This window comes from Oncorhynchus clarkii, chromosome 1, assembly GCF_045791955.1.
Source record: "Oncorhynchus clarkii lewisi isolate Uvic-CL-2024 chromosome 1, UVic_Ocla_1.0, whole genome shotgun sequence".
In the NCBI taxonomy this organism is placed as follows: domain Eukaryota; kingdom Metazoa; phylum Chordata; class Actinopteri; order Salmoniformes; family Salmonidae; genus Oncorhynchus; species Oncorhynchus clarkii.
The window spans coordinates 78,731,147-78,754,558 of NC_092147.1; the positions used below are offsets into that span (position 1 = coordinate 78,731,147).

The window sequence follows — 23,412 nt, forward strand, 5'->3', positions numbered from 1 at the left end:
AAGCAAGTGAGGTAGATAATATACAAAAGTGAAATAAACAATTAAAATTAACAGTAAGTTAACGATATGCACTAAGCTAACGATATGCTGCCTTCATCTTCCTTCACCCAGAGACATGGCATCCATGAGTTCGTCTGACTTTGGGTTAGTGGGAAAGTATCCCTTTAAAAAGGGCCCTTCAAATCCTTTAAAAAGGGCTCTTCAAATCCTTTAAAAAGTGCCTTCAAATCCAGGGGAATGCATTTGGGTGTAACTGAAACAAATATGACAATTAATAACAAGACTAAAAGAGCAAAAAGCCATGTTGGGTGAGTGTACAGTACATCCATCATTAAGCTATACAGTCAGTCCAGACCTTGTAGTATCCATGTTGGGTGAGTGTACAGTACATCCATCATTAAGCTATACAGTCAGTCCAGACCTTGTAGTATCCATGTTGGGTGAGTGTACAGTACATCCATCATTAAGCTATACAGTCAGTCCAGACCTTGTAGTATCCATGTTGGGTGAGTGTACAGTACATCCATCATTAAGCTATACAGTCAGTCCAGACCTTGTAGTATCGCTCCAGTGTTACACAAGAGAGGGAAGATCATTATGACTTCCTCAGATCTTGTCAAGTGTGGTTAAAAAATGAGATGTTAGGCCTGTTTGCTGAGGTATTTCCCACTGCGTTATTATCATGAGGGGGTGTTGTGTGTGTTTTTTTGTGGAGGGATATCAAGCTGGGTTTGGCCCATTAGGTTTGTCAGAGGTGTAGTTGGTGGAGGGATTCTTACTGGAGTCCAGGTCATTATCTACAACATTACTGTACCAACCTGAGTGCCAGTGCAGCTGGGTGAGCACAGTAATACAGGTTATGCTGCTGCGATCGGCTGTTCACAGTGTATAGCTAAAACACAAAAAGCTCTTCTATTGTCGTTCACACTGGACAGGTGCAGTAAAATGTGTTGTTTTACAGGGTCAGCCACAGTAATACACCACCCCTGGAGCATATTAGGGTTAAGTGCCTTGCTCAAGGGCACATCGAGAGATTTTTCACCTTGTCGACTTGGGTAGTCAAACAGCAACCTTTCTGTTACTGGCCAAACGTGCTAACTGCTAGGCTACCTGCCGCCCTCTAAGAGTGGAGGGAGGGGAGAGTTAGGACACAAAACCTCCACCTCAAGCTTACAGAATCAAGATCAAACAGCATTTTCTGTGGACGTTCTTCAGAGCCAACAAGCCATTGTTGTATTCATGTACAGTGTTCTACAGCATTCTACATGAGGCTGGAAGGATGTTCTGTCACTAGATTATAAAACGTGTCAAGTTGTGAGAGGAAGATGTCATGTCATACCATGACCTAGTTTTCACCCCTCTGAACACATAAACCCATGATGATATCCCTGTCAGCTGACATGACTTTGTAGTGAGAAGCTATAGGACTACTGTGACTTGTGAGCCCTATTAAACCGTGTAAAAAACAGAGAATGTCTTGGAGACTGGGTATGACTACTGGAACATCTCCTGCTATTATCTAATACGAACCACACAGGGTTCTATTGGCTCTACGGTCTCTTTCTCACTCCCTCTTTCCTTCTCTCTCTTTCCATCTCTCTCTCTCTTACTCCCTCTTTCCATCTCTCTCTCTCTTACTCCCTCTTTCCATCTCTCTCGCTTTCTCTTTTTCCATCTCTCTCTCTCTCTCTCTCTCTCTCTCTTTCCATCTCTCGTTCTCTCTCTCTCTCTCTCTCTCTATCTCTCTCTCTCTTTCCATCTCTCTCACTTCTTCCATCTCTCTCTCTCACTCTTTCCATCTCTCTCTCTCTCTATTTCAATCTCACTCTATGGGGCGTGTGGCGGTAATGTTGAGCCACCACTGTCACACAGCCCGGTGCAGTGATCTGATTTCGTGTGAGGGGAACAGTTCACAGTTCACAGCAGAGCAGTGCATTGTGGATTAGCGTCAGATCCAACGCCATTCGTTCCCCTCCGTCGCCCCACCATTCAAACCCAGTCACACTGGCGCAACAAGAGGAGGGTGGAGGTAAAGGGGCCAAATCAGGATCAAAGACTGTGGAGGAGGATGTTGCTTTTTCCATTACTCAGGGTGCTTTAGTATGGCTCGGTGACTAAGCATGTTTGTACTGTATTGGCTTGCCTTGACTATGTACCTCATGAACAATTACATTCTTAATTTTACAGCGACAACCTGGATAAATAAATATGCTTTCAATATGTCTTATGCAGCTCAACATAGCCTACTACTGACTGACAGGGCTGAAAATGCTACAAAACTCCGGGTCCAAATCACGCCAGCTGATCAACATGTAAGCCTCACCTACCATGAGAGGCTGCGGTTAACTGTGTCTAACGAGTGACTTGATGAACTCAATTAAAGGAGAGGTGAGTCTCAGGTGTAATTACTACTGCCTCAGTAACCGTGTTATCCATCCCCTTCCTCAGAGTGGTGGCTACCGCACCGTAACCCTGCAGAATACATCTGACTGACCCTGGCAGAATGTTCTGGGGAGGGATGGAGGAACGCTGTGTATTCTATATCAGTGTCGCTCTCAATCCTCCATAGGACATCCTGGGAGAGAGGTTTGGTTATGCCTCCTGTGTCTTTCTCTCTCTGCCTGTTTTTCATTGGTCCTCCTCCTATCTTCTTTCTCTCTCTGCCTCTGTTGTGTAAAACTGTGTGTTCATTGTGTTTCTCTGTTGTGTAAAACTGTGTGTTCATTGTGTTTCTCTGTTGTGTAAAACTGTGTGTTCATTGTGTTTCGGTCGATACTTCTTCAACTTCTCTAGACATGTGGAGTTCAAACGTGCAGATTTGCCTTTTTGGGGAAAGCTATTCACACTCTTCATTTTCTTCGGGAGGAAGAATGCAGAAGGCTTAATGGGAGCTGCCAGCTGTGGACCATCGCGAGGTTAGGTGGCCATGCTTTGATCATCTGGTTTCAGAGGAGAACAGAGAACATCTAAACAGATTGAGGAGAAGGAGGGCGTAGCTGGAGAGGGGTGTATGTAACAAGATCTCTTACCAGTCTCCAGATGACCTAGGGTGTGTGTCTGTGAATGTCCAGAACCACCCAGTCCACAGAATGCTCTCATTTGGTTCTGTATAGACTGAGCTATGTAATTCGTTTAGCTTTTTAAAATAGAAATTCTCCATAAGAGTCAAACAGAGCCCACCCTGTCACCTCGAGTCAGACTGCATCCACTGATGCTTATCTGACTGCAGGGATGAGGCTCAGTGAAAACAATAGAATTCTATACTTCTTCAGGTGACACTCACAGTTAAGAGTCTTAACATCACCTGTTCCACATCCTGTTCCACATCATGTTCCATATCCTGTTCCATATCCTGTTCCATATCCTGGGCTAGCTGGATCATTTTGACATTTTGAATCTTTAAGACTTGATAACATCTATATTATAAAAAATATTTAAAAATGTTATATTCAATAAACACGCTGTTTATATTCAATAAACAGCGTTTTTAATGATATTCATCCCATACAGGTACTCTCCCAAACTATAGAGGACAGAATATCATGACTTCACAGTGGAGAGCCGGTAGTGTTCTGTGACCTTTCAGAGAGGGTTCGCACACTTCACATGCACTGTAGCAGAGGGAGTGTTACAGAATTTCATTCTTAATAATGGCTATTGCTGCCGAGATGAGGTGAATTTGAGAGTACAGTAGCAATGCTATCACACTGTTATTGCCCTTGATGGCTACAGTTTTTTCAGTGTTTTATTTCCACAAGTTCTTCAGTGGATTGAGGCCTTAAAGGGGTAATCTGCAGTTGATACATCCATTTTTAGACTTATAAATGTATGAAATGTACCCATTGATTCTTGTAAATATAATTTATTAATGCCTCGTGAGCTTAGTTTAACTATCGTAACCCATCAGAACCCAAAATATAGCTTGTTTTACCTCAATGTTTGTAAAAAAAATAATATGTAAATGTAAACAAATACTGTATAGCCTCAAAACATGGTTAAAACTATAATTTTGATATCATGGATGGTCAGTCCTTGCATCCATAGCTCTGTATATGCATTTGATTATATTTCTCCAGCCCCATCCCTCAGCTTTTTAGCGAAACGGGCCGGAAATAAAATGTGTCATTGTTTAAACTGCCGATTGTCCTTTTAAGCCAAAGTCAACCCTTCCAGACTGATAAGTCCAGTATGAACAAGTGTGTGGTGTGAGACTATTCCTATTCCTCATCTCCAGTCTAGCCAATTAACCATAGATATAAACATTTACCATCCCTGTCTCTGTAATGTGCCTGCTGTAATTAGTATACCGCTCTACCCACATATTTACAAATCTCACTTACATTTAAATGCATATTTACATTACACATGTCATCAACATTGTCTTCGTGTAATTAATGAACCCACATAGTTGAAGTCTCACTAGCTCAGTACAGGCGATTCATACCAGAGTGTCATTGTGGCTCTTATAGATGCCAGATGTTCGCTTGTCTTTTTCTAGAGACCTGTCACTAGGAGAAGATAATTACAGCATTCATTAGCCACAAGCCCTCCAGACACTAGTTTAACACCACTACTTTAACACTCACAAACTTCTACTCAGAAGGGAGACACTCACAAGGCACTTAAAGAAATAGAGAACAGACAACAAAAAAAGAAGGGGAAAAAGAAGAGAGGCTTCTGACATGCAGCTCTGAGACCCTAGTCACATACAGCTCTGAGACCCTAGTCACATACAGCTCTGAGACCCTAGTCACATACAGCTCTGAGACCCTAGTCACATACAGCTCTGAGACCCTAGTCACATGCAGCTCTGAGACCCTAGTCACATACAGCTCTGAGACCCTAGTCACATACAGCTCTGAGACCCTAGTCACATACAGCTCTGAGACCCTAGTCACATGCAGCTCTGAGACCCCAGTCACATGCAGCTCTGAGACCCTAGTCACATGCAGCTCTGAGACCCCAGTCACATGCAGCTCTGAGACCCTAGTCACATACAGCTCTGAGACCCTAGTCACATGCAGCTCTGAGACCCCAGTCACATACAGCTCTGAGACCCTAGTCACATACAGCTCTGAGACCCTAGTCACATACAGCTCTGAGACCCCAGTCACATACAGCTCTGAGACCCTAGTCACATACAGCTCTGAGACCCTAGTCACATGCAGCTCTGAGACCCTAGTCACATACAGCTCTGAGACCCCAGTCACATGCAGCTCTGAGACCCTAGTCACATACAGCTCTGAGACCCCAGTCACATGCAGCTCTGAGACCCCAGTCACATACAGCTCTGAGACCCTAGTCACATACAGCTCTGAGACCCTAGTCACATGCAGCTCTGAGACCCTAGTCACATACAGCTCTGAGACCCCAGTCACATACAGCTCTGAGACCCTAGTCACATACAGCTCTGAGACCCCAGTCACATACAGCTCTGAGACCCTAGTCACATACAGCTCTGAGACCCTAGTCACATACAGCTCTGAGACCCTAGTCACATACAGCTCTGAGACCCCAGTCACATACAGCTCTGAGACCCCAGTCACATACAGCTCTGAGACCCTAGTCACATGCAGCTCTGAGACCCTAGTCACATACAGCTCTGAGACCCTAGTCACATGCAGCTCTGAGACCCTAGTCACATGCAGCTCTGAGACCCTAGTCACATGCAGCTCTGAGACCCTAGTCACATACAGCTCTGAGACCCTAGTCACATGCAGCTCTGAGACCCTAGTCACATACAGCTCTGAGACCCTAGTCACATGCAGCTCTGAGACCCCAGTCACATGCAGCTCTGAGACCCTAGTCACATGCAGCTCTGAGACCCTAGTCACATGCAGCTCTGAGACCCTAGTCACATACAGCTCTGAGACCCTAGTCACATGCAGCTCTGAGACCCCAGTCACATACAGCTCTGAGACCCTAGTCACATACAGCTCTGAGACCCTAGTCACATACAGCTCTGAGACCCTAGTCACATGCAGCTCTGAGACCCTAGTCACATACAGCTCTGAGACCCTAGTCACATACAGCTCTGAGACCCCAGTCACATACAGCTCTGAGACCCTAGTCACATGCAGCTCTGAGACCCTAGTCACATGCAGCTCTGAGACCCTAGTCACATACAGCTCTGAGACCCTAGTCACATACAGCTCTGAGACCCTAGTCACATACAGCTCTGAGACCCCAGTCACATGCAGCTCTGAGACCCTAGTCACATGCAGCTCTGAGACCCCAGTCACATACAGCTCTGAGACCCTAGTCACATGCAGCTCTGAGACCCTAGTCACATGCAGCTCTGAGACCCTAGTCACATGCAGCTCTGAGACCCTAGTCACATGCAGCTCTGAGACCCTAGTCACATGCAGCTCTGAGACCCTAGTCACATTCAGCTCTGAGACCCCAGTCACATACAGCTCTGAGACCCTAGTCACATACAGCTCTGAGACCCTAGTCACATGCAGCTCTGAGACCCTAGTCACATGCAGCTCTGAGACCCTAGTCACATGCAGCTCTGAGACCCTAGTCACATACAGCTCTGAGACCCCAGTCACATGCAGCTCTGAGACCCTAGTCACATGCAGCTCTGAGACCCTAGTCACATGCAGCTCTGAGACCCTAGTCACATTCAGCTCTGAGACCCTAGTCACATACAGCTCTGAGACCCTAGTCACATACAGCTCTGAGACCCTAGTCACATGCAGCTCTGAGACCCTAGTCACATGCAGCTCTGAGACCCTAGTCACATGCAGCTCTGAGACCCTAGTCACATACAGCTCTGAGACCCTAGTCACATGCAGCTCTGAGACCCTAGTCACATTCAGCTCTGAGACCCTAGTCACATACAGCTCTGAGACCCCAGTCACATACAGCTCTGAGACCCCAGTCACATGCAGCTCTGAGACCCTAGTCACATGCAGCTCTGAGACCCTAGTCACATACAGCTCTGAGACCCCAGTCACATGCAGCTCTGAGACCCTAGTCACATGCAGCTCTGAGACCCCAGTCACATACAGCTCTGAGACCCTAGTCACATGCAGCTCTGAGACCCTAGTCACATGCAGCTCTGAGACCCTAGTCACATGCAGCTCTGAGACCCTAGTCACATGCAGCTCTGAGACCCTAGTCACATGCAGCTCTGAGACCCTAGTCACATTCAGCTCTGAGACCCCAGTCACATACAGCTCTGAGACCCTAGTCACATACAGCTCTGAGACCCTAGTCACATGCAGCTCTGAGACCCTAGTCACATGCAGCTCTGAGACCCTAGTCACATGCAGCTCTGAGACCCTAGTCACATACAGCTCTGAGACCCCAGTCACATGCAGCTCTGAGACCCTAGTCACATGCAGCTCTGAGACCCTAGTCACATGCAGCTCTGAGACCCTAGTCACATTCAGCTCTGAGACCCTAGTCACATACAGCTCTGAGACCCTAGTCACATACAGCTCTGAGACCCTAGTCACATGCAGCTCTGAGACCCTAGTCACATGCAGCTCTGAGACCCTAGTCACATGCAGCTCTGAGACCCTAGTCACATACAGCTCTGAGACCCTAGTCACATGCAGCTCTGAGATCCTAGTCACATTCAGCTCTGAGACCCTAGTCACATACAGCTCTGAGACCCCAGTCACATACAGCTCTGAGACCCCAGTCACATGCAGCTCTGAGACCCTAGTCACATGCAGCTCTGAGACCCTAGTCACATGCAGCTCTGAGACCCTAGTCACATGCAGCTCTGAGACCCTAGTCACATGCAGCTCTGAGACCCTAGTCACATGCAGCTCTGAGACCCTAGTCACATGCAGCTCTGAGACCCTAGTCACATACAGCTCTGAGACCCTAGTCACATACAGCTCTGAGACCCCAGTCACATACAGCTCTGAGACCCTAGTCACATACAGCTCTGAGACCCTAGTCACATACAGCTCTGAGACCCTAGTCACATACAGCTCTGAGACCCCAGTCACATACAGCTCTGAGACCCCAGTCACATACAGCTCTGAGACCCTAGTCACATGCAGCTCTGAGACCCTAGTCACATACAGCTCTGAGACCCTAGTCACATGCAGCTCTGAGACCCTAGTCACATGCAGCTCTGAGACCCTAGTCACATGCAGCTCTGAGACCCTAGTCACATACAGCTCTGAGACCCTAGTCACATGCAGCTCTGAGACCCTAGTCAAATACAGCTCTGAGACCCTAGTCACATGCAGCTCTGAGACCCCAGTCACATGCAGCTCTGAGACCCTAGTCACATGCAGCTCTGAGACCCTAGTCACATGCAGCTCTGAGACCCTAGTCACATACAGCTCTGAGAACCTAGTCACATGCAGCTCTGAGACCCCAGTCACATACAGCTCTGAGACCCTAGTCACATTCAGCTCTGAGACCCTAGTCACATACAGCTCTGAGACCCTAGTCACATGCAGCTCTGAGACCCTAGTCACATACAGCTCTGAGACCCTAGTCACATACAGCTCTGAGACCCCAGTCACATACAGCTCTGAGACCCTAGTCACATGCAGCTCTGAGACCCTAGTCACATGCAGCTCTGAGACCCTAGTCACATACAGCTCTGAGACCCTAGTCACATACAGCTCTGAGACCCTAGTCACATACAGCTCTGAGACCCCAGTCACATGCAGCTCTGAGACCCTAGTCACATGCAGCTCTGAGACCCCAGTCACATACAGCTCTGAGACCCTAGTCACATGCAGCTCTGAGACCCTAGTCACATGCAGCTCTGAGACCCTAGTCACATGCAGCTCTGAGACCCTAGTCACATGCAGCTCTGAGACCCTAGTCACATGCAGCTCTGAGACCCTAGTCACATTCAGCTCTGAGACCCCAGTCACATACAGCTCTGAGACCCTAGTCACATACAGCTCTGAGACCCTAGTCACATGCAGCTCTGAGACCCTAGTCACATGCAGCTCTGAGACCCTAGTCACATGCAGCTCTGAGACCCTAGTCACATACAGCTCTGAGACCCCAGTCACATGCAGCTCTGAGACCCTAGTCACATGCAGCTCTGAGACCCTAGTCACATGCAGCTCTGAGACCCTAGTCACATGCAGCTCTGAGACCCTAGTCACATGCAGCTCTGAGACCCTAGTCACATGCAGCTCTGAGACCCTAGTCACATACAGCTCTGAGACCCCAGTCACATGCAGCTCTGAGACCCTAGTCACATGCAGCTCTGAGACCCTAGTCACATGCAGCTCTGAGACCCTAGTCACATGCAGCTCTGAGACCCTAGTCACATGCAGCTCTGAGACCCTAGTCACATACAGCTCTGAGACCCCAGTCACATACAGCTCTGAGACCCCAGTCACATGCAGCTCTGAGACCCTAGTCACATGCAGCTCTGAGACCCTAGTCACATGCAGCTCTGAGACCCTAGTCACATGCAGCTCTGAGACCCTAGTCACATGCAGCTCTGAGACCCTAGTCACATACAGCTCTGAGACCCCAGTCACATACAGCTCTGAGACCCCAGTCACATGCAGCTCTGAGACCCTAGTCACATGCAGCTCTGAGACCCTAGTCACATGCAGCTCTGAGACCCTAGTCACATGCAGCTCTGAGACCCTAGTCACATGCAGCTCTGAGACCCTAGTCACATACAGCTCTGAGACCCTAGTCACATGCAGCTCTGAGACCCTAGTCACATACAGCTCTAAGACCCCAGTCACATGCAGCTCTGAGACCCTAGTCACATGCAGCTCTGAGACCCTAGTCACATGCAGCTCTGAGACCCTAGTCACATACAGCTCTGAGACCCTAGTCACATGCAGCTCTGAGACCCTAGTCACATGCAGCTCTGAGACCCTAGTCACATGCAGCTCTGAGACCCTAGTCACATACAGCTCTGAGACCCTAGTCACATACAGCTCTGAGACCCCAGTCACATACAGCTCTGAGACCCTAGTCACATACAGCTCTGAGACCCCAGTCACATACAGCTCTGAGACCCTAGTCACATGCAGCTCTGAGACCCCAGTCACATACAGCTCTGAGACCCTAGTCACATGCAGCTCTGAGACCCTAGTCACATACAGCTCTGAGACCCTAGTCACATGCAGCTCTGAGACCCCAGTCACATACAGCTCTGAGACCCTAGTCACATACAGCTCTGAGACCCCAGTCACATACAGCTCTGAGACCCTAGTCACATACAGCTCTGAGACCCCAGTCACATGCAGCTCTGAGACCCTAGTCACATACAGCTCTGAGACCCTAGTCACATGCAGCTCTGAGACCCTAGTCACATTCAGCTCTGAGACCCTAGTCACATACAGCTCTGAGACCCCAGTCACATGCAGCTCTGAGACCCTAGTCACATACAGCTCTGAGACCCTAGTCACATGCAGCTCTGAGACCCTAGTCACATACAGCTCTGAGACCCTAGTCACATACAGCTCTGAGACCCCAGTCACATGCAGCTCTGAGACCCTAGTCACATACAGCTCTGAGACCCTAGTCACATACAGCTCTGAGACCCTAGTCACATGCAGCTCTGAGACCCTAGTCACATGCAGCTCTGAGACCCTAGTCACATGCAGCTCTGAGACCCTAGTCACATGCAGCTCTGAGACCCTAGTCACATGCAGCTCTGAGACCCCAGTCACATGCAGCTCTGAGACCCTAGTCACATGCAGCTCTGAGACCCTAGTCACATGCAGCTCTGAGACCCTAGTCACATGCAGCTCTGAGACCCTAGTCACATGCAGCTCTGAGACCCTAGTCACATGCAGCTCTGAGACCCCAGTCACATGCAGCTCTGAGACCCTAGTCACATGCAGCTCTGAGACCCTAGTCACATGCAGCTCTGAGACCCCTGTCACATGCAGCTCTGAGACCCTAGTCACATGCAGCTCTGAGACCCTAGTCACATGCAGCTCTGAGACCCTAGTCACATGCAGCTCTGAGACCCTAGTCACATGCAGCTCTGAGACCCTAGTCACATGCAGCTCTGAGACCCTAGTCACATGCAGCTCTGAGACCCCAGTCACATGCAGCTCTGAGACCCCAGTCACATACAGCTCTGAGACCCTAGTCACATACAGCTCTGAGACCCTAGTCACATGCAGCTCTGAGACCCTAGTCACATGCAGCTCTGAGACCCTAGTCACATACAGCTCTGAGACCCTAGTCACATGCAGCTCTGAGACCCTAGTCACATGCAGCTCTGAGACCCTAGTCACATGCAGCTCTGAGACCCTAGTCACATACAGCTCTGAGACCCTAGTCACATGCAGCTCTGAGACCCTAGTCACATGCAGCTCTGAGACCCCAGTCACATGCAGCTCTGAGACCCTAGTCACATGCAGCTCTGAGACCCTAGTCACATGCAGCTCTGAGACCCTAGTCACATGCAGCTCTGAGACCCTAGTCACATACAGCTCTGAGACCCTAGTCACATGCAGCTCTGAGACCCTAGTCACATGCAGCTCTGAGACCCTAGTCACATGCAGCTCTGAGACCCTAGTCACATACAGCTCTGAGACCCTAGTCACATGCAGCTCTGAGACCCTAGTCACATACAGCTCTGAGACCCTAGTCACATACAGCTCTGAGACCCCAGTCACATGCAGCTCTGAGACCCCAGTCACATACAGCTCTGAGACCCTAGTCACATGCAGCTCTGAGACCCTAGTCACATGCAGCTCTGAGACCCTAGTCACATGCAGCTCTGAGACCCTAGTCACATGCAGCTCTGAGACCCTAGTCACATACAGCTCTGAGACCCTAGTCACATTCAGCTCTGAGACCCCAGTCACATGCAGCTCTGAGACCCTAGTCACATGCAGCTCTGAGACCCTAGTCACATGCAGCTCTGAGACCCTAGTCACATACAGCTCTGAGACCCTAGTCACATGCAGCTCTGAGACCCCAGTCACATACAGCTCTGAGACCCTAGTCACATACAGCTCTGAGACCCCAGTCACATACAGCTCTGAGACCCTAGTCACATGCAGCTCTGAGACCCTAGTCACATACAGCTCTGAGACCCTAGTCACATACAGCTCTGAGACCCTAGTCACATACAGCTCTGAGACCCTAGTCACATACAGCTCTGAGACCCTAGTCACATACAGCTCTGAGACCCTAGTCACATACAGCTCTGAGACCCTAGTCACATACAGCTCTGAGACCCTAGTCACATGCAGCTCTGAGACCCTAGTCACATGCAGCTCTGAGACCCTAGTCACATACAGCTCTGAGACCCTAGTCACATACAGCTCTGAGACCCTAGTCACATGCAGCTCTGAGACCCTAGTCACATGCAGCTCTGAGACCCTAGTCACATGCAGCTCTGAGACCCTAGTCACATACAGCTCTGAGACCCCAGTCACATGCAGCTCTGAGACCCTAGTCACATACAGCTCTGAGACCCCAGTCACATGCAGCTCTGAGACCCCAGTCACATGCAGCTCTGAGACCCTAGTCACATGCAGCTCTGAGACCCTAGTCACATGCAGCTCTGAGACCCTAGTCACATACAGCTCTGAGACCCTAGTCACATACAGCTCTGAGACCCTAGTCACATGCAGCTCTGAGACCCTAGTCACATGCAGCTCTGAGACCCTAGTCACATGCAGCTCTGAGACCCCAGTCACATGCAGCTCTGAGACCCTAGTCACATGCAGCTCTGAGACCCCAGTCACATGCAGCTCTGAGACCCCAGTCACATGCAGCTCTGAGACCCTAGTCACATGCAGCTCTGAGACCCTAGTCACATACAGCTCTGAGACCCCAGTCACATGCAGCTCTGAGACCCCAGTCACATACAGCTCTGAGACCCTAGTCACATGCAGCTCTGAGACCCCAGTCACATACAGCTCTGAGACCCTAGTCACATGCAGCTCTGAGACCCTAGTCACATGCAGCTCTGAGACCCCAGTCACATACAGCTCTGAGACCCCAGTCACATGCAGCTCTGAGACCCTAGTCACATGCAGCTCTGAGACCCCAGTCACATGCAGCTCTGAGACCCTAGTCACATGCAGCTCTGAGACCCCAGTCACATACAGCTCTGAGACCCCAGTCACATGCAGCTCTGAGACCCCAGTCACATGCAGCTCTGAGACCCCAGTCACATTCAGCTCTGAGACCCTAGTCACATGCAGCTCTGAGACCCCAGTCACATGCAGCTCTGAGACCCCAGTCACATGCAGCTCTGAGACCCTAGTCACATGCAGCTCTGAGACCCCAGTCACATGCAGCTCTGAGACCCTAGTCACATGCAGCTCTGAGACCCTAGTCACATGCAGCTCTGAGACCCTAGTCACATGCAGCTCTGAGACCCCAGTCACATGCAGCTCTGAGACCCCAGTCACATGCAGCTCTGAGACCCTAGTCACATACAGCTCTGAGACCCCAGTCACATGCAGCTCTGAGACCCCAGTCACATGCAGCTCTGAGACCCTAGTCACATACAGCTCTGAGACCCCAGTCACATGCAGCTCTGAGACCCCAGTCACATGCAGCTCTGAGACCCTAGTCACATGCAGCTCTGAGACCCTAGTCACATTCAGCTCTGAGACCCTAGTCACATACAGCTCTGAGACCCCAGTCACATGCAGCTCTGAGACCCCAGTCACATGCAGCTCTGAGACCCTAGTCACATGCAGCTCTGAGACCCTAGTCACATGCAGCTCTGAGACCCTAGTCACATGCAGCTCTGAGACCCTAGTCACATACAGCTCTGAGACCCTAGTCACATACAGCTCTGAGACCCTAGTCACATACAGCTCTGAGACCCCAGTCACATGCAGCTCTGAGACCCTAGTCACATTCAGCTCTGAGACCCTAGTCACATACAGCTCTGAGACCCCAGTCACATGCAGCTCTGAGACCCCAGTCACATGCAGCTCTGAGACCCTAGTCACATGCAGCTCTGAGACCCTAGTCACATGCAGCTCTGAGACCCTAGTCACATGCAGCTCTGAGACCCTAGTCACATACAGCTCTGAGACCCTAGTCACATGCAGCTCTGAGACCCCAGTCACATGCAGCTCTGAGACCCTAGTCACATGCAGCTCTGAGACCCTAGTCACATACAGCTCTGAGACCCCAGTCACATGCAGCTCTGAGACCCTAGTCACATACAGCTCTGAGACCCCAGTCACATGCAGCTCTGAGACCCTAGTCACATGCAGCTCTGAGACCCCAGTCACATGCAGCTCTGAGACCCTAGTCACATGCAGCTCTGAGACCCCAGTCACATGCAGCTCTGAGACCCTAGTCACATGCAGCTCTGAGACCCTAGTCACATGCAGCTCTGAGACCCTAGTCACATGCAGCTCTGAGACCCTAGTCACATGCAGCTCTGAGACCCTAGTCACATACAGCTCTGAGACCCCAGTCACATGCAGCTCTGAGACCCCAGTCACATGCAGCTCTGAGACCCTAGTCACATGCAGCTCTGAGACCCCTGTCACATGCAGCTCTGAGACCCTAGTCACATACAGCTCTGAGACCCTAGTCACATGCAGCTCTGAGACCCCTGTCACATGCAGCTCTGAGACCCTAGTCACATGCAGCTCTGAGACCCTAGTCACATGCAGCTCTGAGACCCTAGTCACATGCAGCTCTGAGACCCTAGTCACATGCAGCTCTGAGACCCCAGTCACATGCAGCTCTGAGACCCCAGTCACATGCAGCTCTGAGACCCCAGTCACATGCAGCTCTGAGACCCCAGGTCAGGCTGTTGTCAGCACGGATCACTAACTCAGACAGAGAGACAGAGAGAAAGGAATACTGGGTGATGGTGGGGCCTGGGGTCTAGGGCCCCAGTGGAGGGCCCCACTGTCTGTCTGTCTGACTGCCTGACTGCTTGACTGTCTGCCTGCCTGCCTGAATGCCTGACTACCTGACTGCTTGAATGTCTGCCTGACTGCCTGAGAGCCTGACTACCTGACTGCTTGTCTGTCTGTGTCTTAATGCCTTTCTATTGTGCGGTATGTATACAAGGTAAATCATATCAGACATGTTTGTGTTTGAGTAAACGTAGGTTACATTTCAGGAAAAACATTGTTTCACCCAACTCCAGTTCACTTTCTTTGGCAGAGTTTTGATTGCAAATATTTGAAGTAGTACTGTACTGAGTTCACATGAAGCGCTGCCAAATTCCTGGCTATAGGCCTCCCGGGTGGCGCAGTGGTCCAGGGCACTGCATCTCAGCACTAGCTGTGCCACCAGAGACTCTGGGTTCGCGCTCTGTCGCAGCCGGCCGCGCCCGGTAGGTCCGTGGGGCGATGCACAATTGGCCTAGTGTCGTGAGGGTTTGGCCGGTAGGGAAATCCTTGTCTCATCGCACACTAGTTACTCCTGTGGCGGGCCGGGCGCAGCGCACGCTAACCAAGGTCGCCAGGTGCACGGTGTTTCCTCCGACACATTGGTGCGGCTGGCTTCCGGGTTGGATGCACACTGTGTTAAGAAGCAGTGCGACTTGGTTGGGTCGTGTTTCGGAGGACGCATGGCTTTCGACCTTCGTCTCTCCCGAAGCCCTTACTCGTAGCGATGAGACAAGATAGTAATTACTAACAATTGGATACCACAATTGGGGAGAAAAGGGGATAAAATAATAAATAAAATAAAAAATAAAAAATCCTGGCTATAAAATGAAACCTTATCTCCATAATGCACGAAGATTGAGAGAGCTAATTGTGAACAAACATACTGCCAGCCTTAAATCTTGTTTTGGTTTTGTTTTCCTCTCAGGCAATCAGAGTTTCACATTAATTAGCAGCTGTGTTTGTCAGGGGGAAGTGGAGCTACTTCAGGGACTGCAGCTGTTTACCTCTCCACTCGTCTTAAAACACTGTCTCCTCGGTCTCCCTTCACATGAGTGGAGGCTAATGATGCTAACGGAGCTAGCTGTACTAACGGTGTTGGTGGGGCTCAGTTTAAAGAGGAGGCAGTGCAGTAATTACTGTTTGCTTGTTGGGCTCAGTCAGTCAGTCATCACCCATTATTTCTGATCGCTCCCTCCAGAGGCCTGCTGGGGATTCATGGACTGTGTCAGTAGACACACACACACACACACACACACACACACACACACACACACACACACACACACACACACACACACACACACACACACACACACACACACACACACACACACACACACACATACACAAGAATGCACATACATTCACATGCACTCATAGACACAGACATATCTGGAAATGTGCATGTACATCCTGGCCCAGCTACTGCTGCTGGCCCCAATCCTGACTTTGATATCCTGGCTCTGATATCTGCTTCACTGATTTCTACTCTCGTAAAGCCTGTGTTTTCTGCACGTTAACACTAGAAGCTTATTTCCTAAAATTGATGAATTGAAAGTGTGGGTTCACAGCTCCAAGCCAGATGTGTTGGTCATTACTGAGACGTGGTTAAGGAAGAGTGTTTTGAATACTGATGTTAACCTTTTCTGGTTATAACCTTTTTCGGCAAGACAGATCTTCCAAAGGTGGAGGAGTGGTAATCTTTACCAAGAAACACCTTCAGTGCTCGGTTTTATCTCAATCTCTTCATTCAAAGACTCAATCATGGACACTCTTACTGACAGTTGTGGCTGCTTTGGGTGATGTATTGTTGTCTTCACCTTCTTGCCCTTTGTGCTGTTGTCTGTGCCCAATAATGTTTGTACCATGTTTTGTGCTGCTACCATGTTGTGCTGCTGCCATGTTGTGTTGCTACCATGTTGCTGTCATGTTGTGTTGCTACCATGCTGTGTTGTCATGTGTTGCTACCTTGCTATGTTGTTGTCTTAGGTCTCTCTTTATGTAGTGTTGTGGTGTCTCTCTTTTTAAATGTTTAATCTCAGCCCCCATCCTCACAGGAGGCCTTTTGCCTTTTGGTCGGCCGTCATTGTAAATAAAGATTTGTTCTTAGCTGACTTGCCTAGTTAAATGAAGTTTCAATAATAAAACATTATGATAATAACTAAACACACACACACACACACACACACACACACACACACACACACACTTCCAATGTAGTTAGGAGAGAACAGATTGTTTTTGCACTTTTTCTCAACTCAGGGGAGCATAACTCAAACATGCTGACTGTTATATTAGGAATTGATCCAGCAGCACTGAGCTGGTTCAGCGGTAGTTACAGACTCCGCGCTTGTAAAAGATAACGTTATAATATAATAACTAGTCCACAGAATATGTGGCCATTACTGTGGTCTGTTACAGCCCTCCCGCCTCCCCCTCTTACATTTGGCCCTCTATCCCTCATACTGCTGCCCGGTTAACAAACTATAACAGGACATGGCTGGGAAACCAGGGTCAATAATCACCACATAGCAGAGGAGGCTGGGAAGTGGGAAGAGACATTAGGTAACCTGGTGGGTTTAATCAGATGGACAAAGAGGGACATTAGAGGGTAACCTGGTGGGTTTAATCAGAAGGATAGAAGGGACATTAGAGGGTAAATTGGTGGGTTAAATCAGATGGACAGAAGGGACATTAGAGGGTAACTTGGTGGGTTTAATCAGATGGACAGAAGGGACATTAGAGGGTAACTTGGTAGGTTAAATCAGATGGACAGAAAGGACATTATAGAGGGTAACCTGGTGGGTTTAATCAGATGGACAAAGAGGGACATTAGAGGGTAACCTGGTGGGTTTAATCAGAAGGACAGAAGGGACATTAGAGGGTAACCTGGTGGGTTTAATCAGATGGACAAAGAGGGACATTAGAGGGTAACCTGGTGGGTTTAATCAGATGGACAAAGAGGGACATTAGAAGGTAACCTGGTGGGTTTAATCAGATGGACAAAGAGGGACATTAGAGGGTAACCTGGTGGGTTTAATCAGATGGACAAAGAGGGACATTAGAGGGTAACCTGGTGGGTTTAATCAGATGGACAAAGAGGGACATTAGAAGGTAACCTGGTGGGTTTAATCAGATGGACAAAGAGGGACATTAGAGGGTAACCTGGTGAGTTTAATCAGATGGAGAGAAGGGACATTAGAGGGTAACCTGGTGGGTTTAATCAGATGGACAGAAGGGACATTAGAGGGTAACTTGGTGGGTTTCATCAGAAGGACAGAAGGGACATTAGAGGGTAACCTGGTGGGTTTAATCAGATGGACAGAAGGGACATTAGAGGGTAACTTGGTGGGTTTAATCAGAAGGACAGAAGGGACATTAGAGGGTAACTTGGTGGGTTTAATCAGAAGGACAGAAGGGACATTCGAGGGACCAATAGGCTTGATCATAAAACTCCCAGCAGTCACCAGCTTCTACGACGACGACACTAAAACACACAGGAAATACTTTAGCATCACTGTTTATGGCAGCACTTTTGTGCTAACAGGTTGAATCATATTCCTCCTGTTGTAAAATAAAGTATTTTAAAGCTTCACTCCAGAGAAAGCAGAGATTAAATTGCTTCCATGGAATTGTATTTTCTCAGGGATCTGGCATCGTTAGACTGAACAAGACTTTGATCTTCTTTTATGACTTGTCAGGTTGTCGTGAATCTCGAGGATTGGGGGGGGGGGGGGTTGATCTTCATCCTGTATTTATGTTTTATTAAACCTCACTCTTTGATCAGTGTATCGTAAATCTCTATCGGGTTGTATGGTAAACGTGGCGTTATTAATAGATAAATCGCGAGTGACATTACTAGGAACATTTCACATCCATAAATGACGGAGAAACAGTTAGGGGTGGACCAGTTATTAATGTTTCAGAGTTGAGGTTGAAACTAAGAGGGTTTTTGTGAGGTACTAAGGACAAACTGAGTGGAGCAGACACACACACACACACACACACACACACACACACACACACACACACACACACACACACACACACACACACACACACACACACACACACACACTTTTGGCCAGGAGTGGTGGGTGATAAAACAATCTAATATCTACCATTATCTCCACTGTTTCTTCTGTCATTCCTTGTGATGAATACGGGATAGAGATACTTGGTGGGAAGGATATCCTATAAATATCCTATCATCAGAATGCGACATTTTGGTCAAGCATATGTCCACTAATGCACTAGGGCTCTTCAGGACAGAGTTGGACGAGCATTGTCTTTGTAGGCGTGAATTGTTAAGGCCATTGGACACAGGAAGTTGAGCAAAGTGAGAATCGCAGTTAGCCAGGAGGGAGAGAGCGAGGGAGGAAAGGTGCGTGTGCACTGAGTCAAATAGAGACTTTGGAGGTGGAGGAGAACAGATTAGAACAGAAAAGCGAGGGAGAAAGTAACAGAGTAGAGGAGGAGAGGATAAAAGACAAGAGGAGAGGAGCAAAGTGAGCTCCAACCCCAGTGTGTTTAGTTGGTCAGCTCTCTCACACCTGTCCGGCCTCTCCTTCTCCATTGTGGCGTCTGCAGCTCTAGGGTGAAGTAGCTGTGTTTATCATACACCTCACGGTCAAGTATTTTAATGGCTATGGTCTTCCTGCAGGGACACAAAACAACAACGTAGGGGAGTTGGAACCATGTATGTTAAACACACACGCATAAGCACAGGCACAAGGACACACACGCACAATCACAGTCACACACACTTGACCAGTCGTGGGAATGAGAGGTGGTGGTGACACGAGGTGGGCTGCTGCACATTCACGTCTGCTGAGGGCACACTGAGTGGGAGAGGAGCCCGCTGCTTGGTGCGTGTAACTGGTAGTCCTACTCTGTCCTGTGGTGACATGAACTCTACACAGCAGCCTCCTCCTGGTGCCCCCTGCTGGTGTGAACATACAGTGTAGCGCAGTGCAGCGGACGCCGGGCCCAGGGTCAGAGGTCAGGGTAGAGGGGTCTGACCCCCACGACCTGTACCCCTCAGGACTATCTCCCCCACCTTTACTGTCATTGGTCTCCATCAGGCGAGGCTCTCCCATCTCCAAGTAGAAGGTCTTGTTTTTCTCATACTCCTCGTCGTCAACGATTCTGACCTTGATCATTTTGCTGAAGGAGGAGAAGAAGAGAAGAAAAGGAAGAGACAGTGAGGAAACAACAGGTCGGAGTATAAAAGGAGGAAACGGAGAGAGAACAGAACAGAGGCAGGCAGCAGGCAGACAGACCACGCTGACATCTGAAAGACAACAGGTGGAGAGGAAGATGAGTAGAAAACTGAGATGATTTTGTATGTTTTGATCAATGAACGGAAAAATGTCACTCGAAGGAATAACATCACAGTAATGTATAGCGCCTAATCTCTCATCACACTTTATGATGATATTGTCTATTTAAATTCCTGCTACACACACACATCTGTTGAAGTGGGGCGTCAGGTACTGACTATTTCTAAGTAGATCTGAGTGTTTAGGTGAGGTGTCCTAGCTGTGGTCCAGCCCTGAGAGGGGTCTGACAGACAGACAGACTGATCCTAGAAGTGCTGAGCTGGACTCTGACTGACCCAATGCAGCATCACCCACGGCAACACAGAGGAATACTGTACTGCAGGCAAAACACCTCTCTTCACAAGAGGTCACACTGTTAATCATTCCATAGTTATTCTAACACATCACCACCACACCACTCACTGATCTAAAAGTAAATACCATTTACCTGCAAAAACAGAGACCCAAACACCACAGTTACACCAACTGTTCGCTTGGTGCAAACGCCCCCCAAGTCACCCTGTCTTTTAAAGAGACTTTGCAGTGTATGTTTTGTTTACATTCAAAAAACATGCTGAAAGATTTAGTCATCTAACTCCCACTCACTGTAGTGTTGTCTGTATAGGCTGGGTGTGTACTGACTCGGTGTTGTTTACTGAGAAAACAGCCCTGTAGTGTTGTCTGTATAGGCTGGGTGTGTACTGACTCGGTGTTGTTTACTGAAAAAACAGCCCTGTTGTGTTGTCTGTATAGGCTGGGTGTGTACTGACTCGGTGTTGTTTACTGAGAAAACAGCCCTGTAGTGTTGTCTGTATAGGCTGGGTGTGTACTGACTCTGTGTTGTTTACTGAGAAAACAGCCCTGTAGTGTTGTCTGTATAGGCTGGGTGTGTACTGACTCTGTGTTGTTTACTGAGAAAACAGCCCTGTAGTGTTGTCTGTATAGGCTGGGTGTGTACTGACTCTGTGTTGTTTACTGAGAAAACAGCCCTGTAGTGTTGTCTGTATAGGCTGGGTGTGTACTGACTCGGTGTTGTTTACTGAGAAAACAGCCCTGTAGTGTTGTCTGTATAGGCTGGGTGTGTACTGACTCGGTGTTGTTTACTGAGAAAACAGCCCTGTAGTGTTGTCTGTATAGGCTGGGTGTGTACTGACTCGGTGTTGTTTACTGAGAAAACAGCCCTGTAGTGTTGTCTGTATAGGCTGGGTGTGTACTGACCGTAAGACTGTGTTGTTTACTGAGAAAACAGCCCTGTAGTGTTGTCTGTATAGGCTGGGTGTGTACTGACTGTAAGACTGTGTTGTTTCCTGAGAAAACAGCCCTGTAGTGTTGTCTGTATAGGCTGGGTGTGTACTGACCGTAAGACTGTGTTGTTTACTGAGAAAACAGCCCTGTAGTGTTGTCTGTATAGACTGGGTGTGTACTGACTGTAAGAATCTGTGTTGTTTACTGAGAAAACAGCCCTGTAGTGTTGTCTGTATAGGCTGGGTGTGTACTGACTGTAAGAATCTGTGTTGTTTACTGAGAAAACAGCCCTGTAGTGTTGTCTGTATAGGCTGGGTGTGTACTGACCGTAAGACTGTGTTGTTTACTGAGAAAACAGCCCTGTAGTGTTGTCTGTATAGGCTGGGTGTGTACTGACTGTAAGACTGTGTTGTTTACTGAGAAAACAGCCCTGTAGTGTTGTCTGTATAGGCTGGGTGTGTACTGACTGTAAGACTCTGTGTTGTTTACTGAGAAAACAGCCCTGTAGTGTTGTCTGTATAGGCTGGGTGTGTACTGACTGTAAGACTCTGTGTTGTTTACTGAGAAAACAGCCCTGTAGTGTTGTCTGTATAGGCTGGGTGTGTACTGACTCTGTGTTGTTTACTGAGAAAACAGCCCTGTAGTGTTGTCTGTATAGGCTGGGTGTGTACTGACTCTGTGTTGTTTACTGAGAAAACAGCCCTGTAGTGTTGTCTGTATAGGCTGGGTGTGTACTGACTCTGTGTTGTTTACTGAGAAAACAGCCCTGTAGTGTTGTCTGTATAGGCTGGGTGTGTACTGACTGTAAGACTCTGTGTTGTTTACTGAGAAAACAGCCCTGACCCCCATAGCACTACATTCACCCGCTTTAAATGCAGCATACCTTCAAATGTAAAGTACTGCTTATTATTCATTGGGTGTGTGGGAGTGTGTGATTCTGGGTGTTGCATATTAACGTTGAGGCTGAAATGCTGAAGGACAACCATTTGAATTTGTGTCTGTATTTCTTACTCCCCATCTGACCCCCTCCTCCCTCCCTCCCTTCTGACCCCCTCCTCCTTCCCCTCTGACCATCTCCTCCCTCCCTTCTGACCACCTCCTCCCTCCCTCTGACCTCCTCCTACCTCCCTCTGACCTCATCCTACCTCCCTCTGACCTCCTCCTACCTCCTCTCCAGCTACAATGGCGTAAAATCCCTCACTCAGTTTACCTCTGCAAGGCCCTGAATTCTCCTGTTCCTCTAATAAACCTCTCCTTGCTGGACATTTTCCTCAACATCCAGACATCCAGATACTCCCTTCTGCTCTATAACCAATCAAACTAATCCAAAACATATCTTTAACACATCCTTAACACATCCTTAACACCTCCCAATAACCTCCCTCGCCCCATAACGATCCCAGCTCCATCCCATGGCATCTGTAACAACACTAAGTGACCCCCCTCTCCCCTCAAACATCGAAGTACTTCCTCTCCTTAACAATACCCACAGAAGACACCACTGCCAACTCTTGTAAAGGGAGACAACGGATTACATTTCACAATGAATCCAATGTGACAGAATCAAACTGTTGACCTCTTTCTTGATTAATCAAAGGCTTGAGTAAGTCCCAGTGTTGGTTTTGGCAGCGGTTTTCGACAGAGTCAATAGGCTGTTATCAGGAAGGGCAGTAGCTATTGGTTACAGATTTGGACCAGGGCCTAATCTCTTGCTATTGGTCCAGGAGTGACCAGTGGTGATATACTGTAGAACTAATGACATGGACCCTGAGGCAGACAGGAACTATGTATACGATAAGCTGGTCCACAGAATCCACACAGTGAAATAATAATTCATGTTGACCCTGTGCCTTATTAACATCGTAAAATCTGTGAAATCACGCTGGCTGTGTGTATGTGCCCTCTGTTCATGTTGGGAAGGCTTTGAGAATCAGAGGCAAATCAAATCACAGATGTCCTTACAGTTTGATTGGTCCCTCACTGGGACTACAGTACAGTCAGTCTGGAATCACAAAGCGCCTGGCAGGGGAGATCTTCAG

General features: G+C 48.5%; 1 protein-coding gene across 1 annotated transcript in view; it reads right to left on the reverse strand.

Annotated features, from left to right (window-relative positions):
* The window catches only part of LOC139412959 (sodium/calcium exchanger 1-like), a 223,289-nt gene that overhangs the window by 41,781 nt on the left and 158,096 nt on the right, over positions 1–23,412 (reverse strand). The window contains exon 2 of the mRNA XM_071159876.1: positions 19,361–19,464. Coding sequence (XP_071015977.1) covers positions 19,361–19,464 — 104 coding nt within the window. The remainder of the gene's footprint in view (positions 1–19,360; positions 19,465–23,412) is intronic.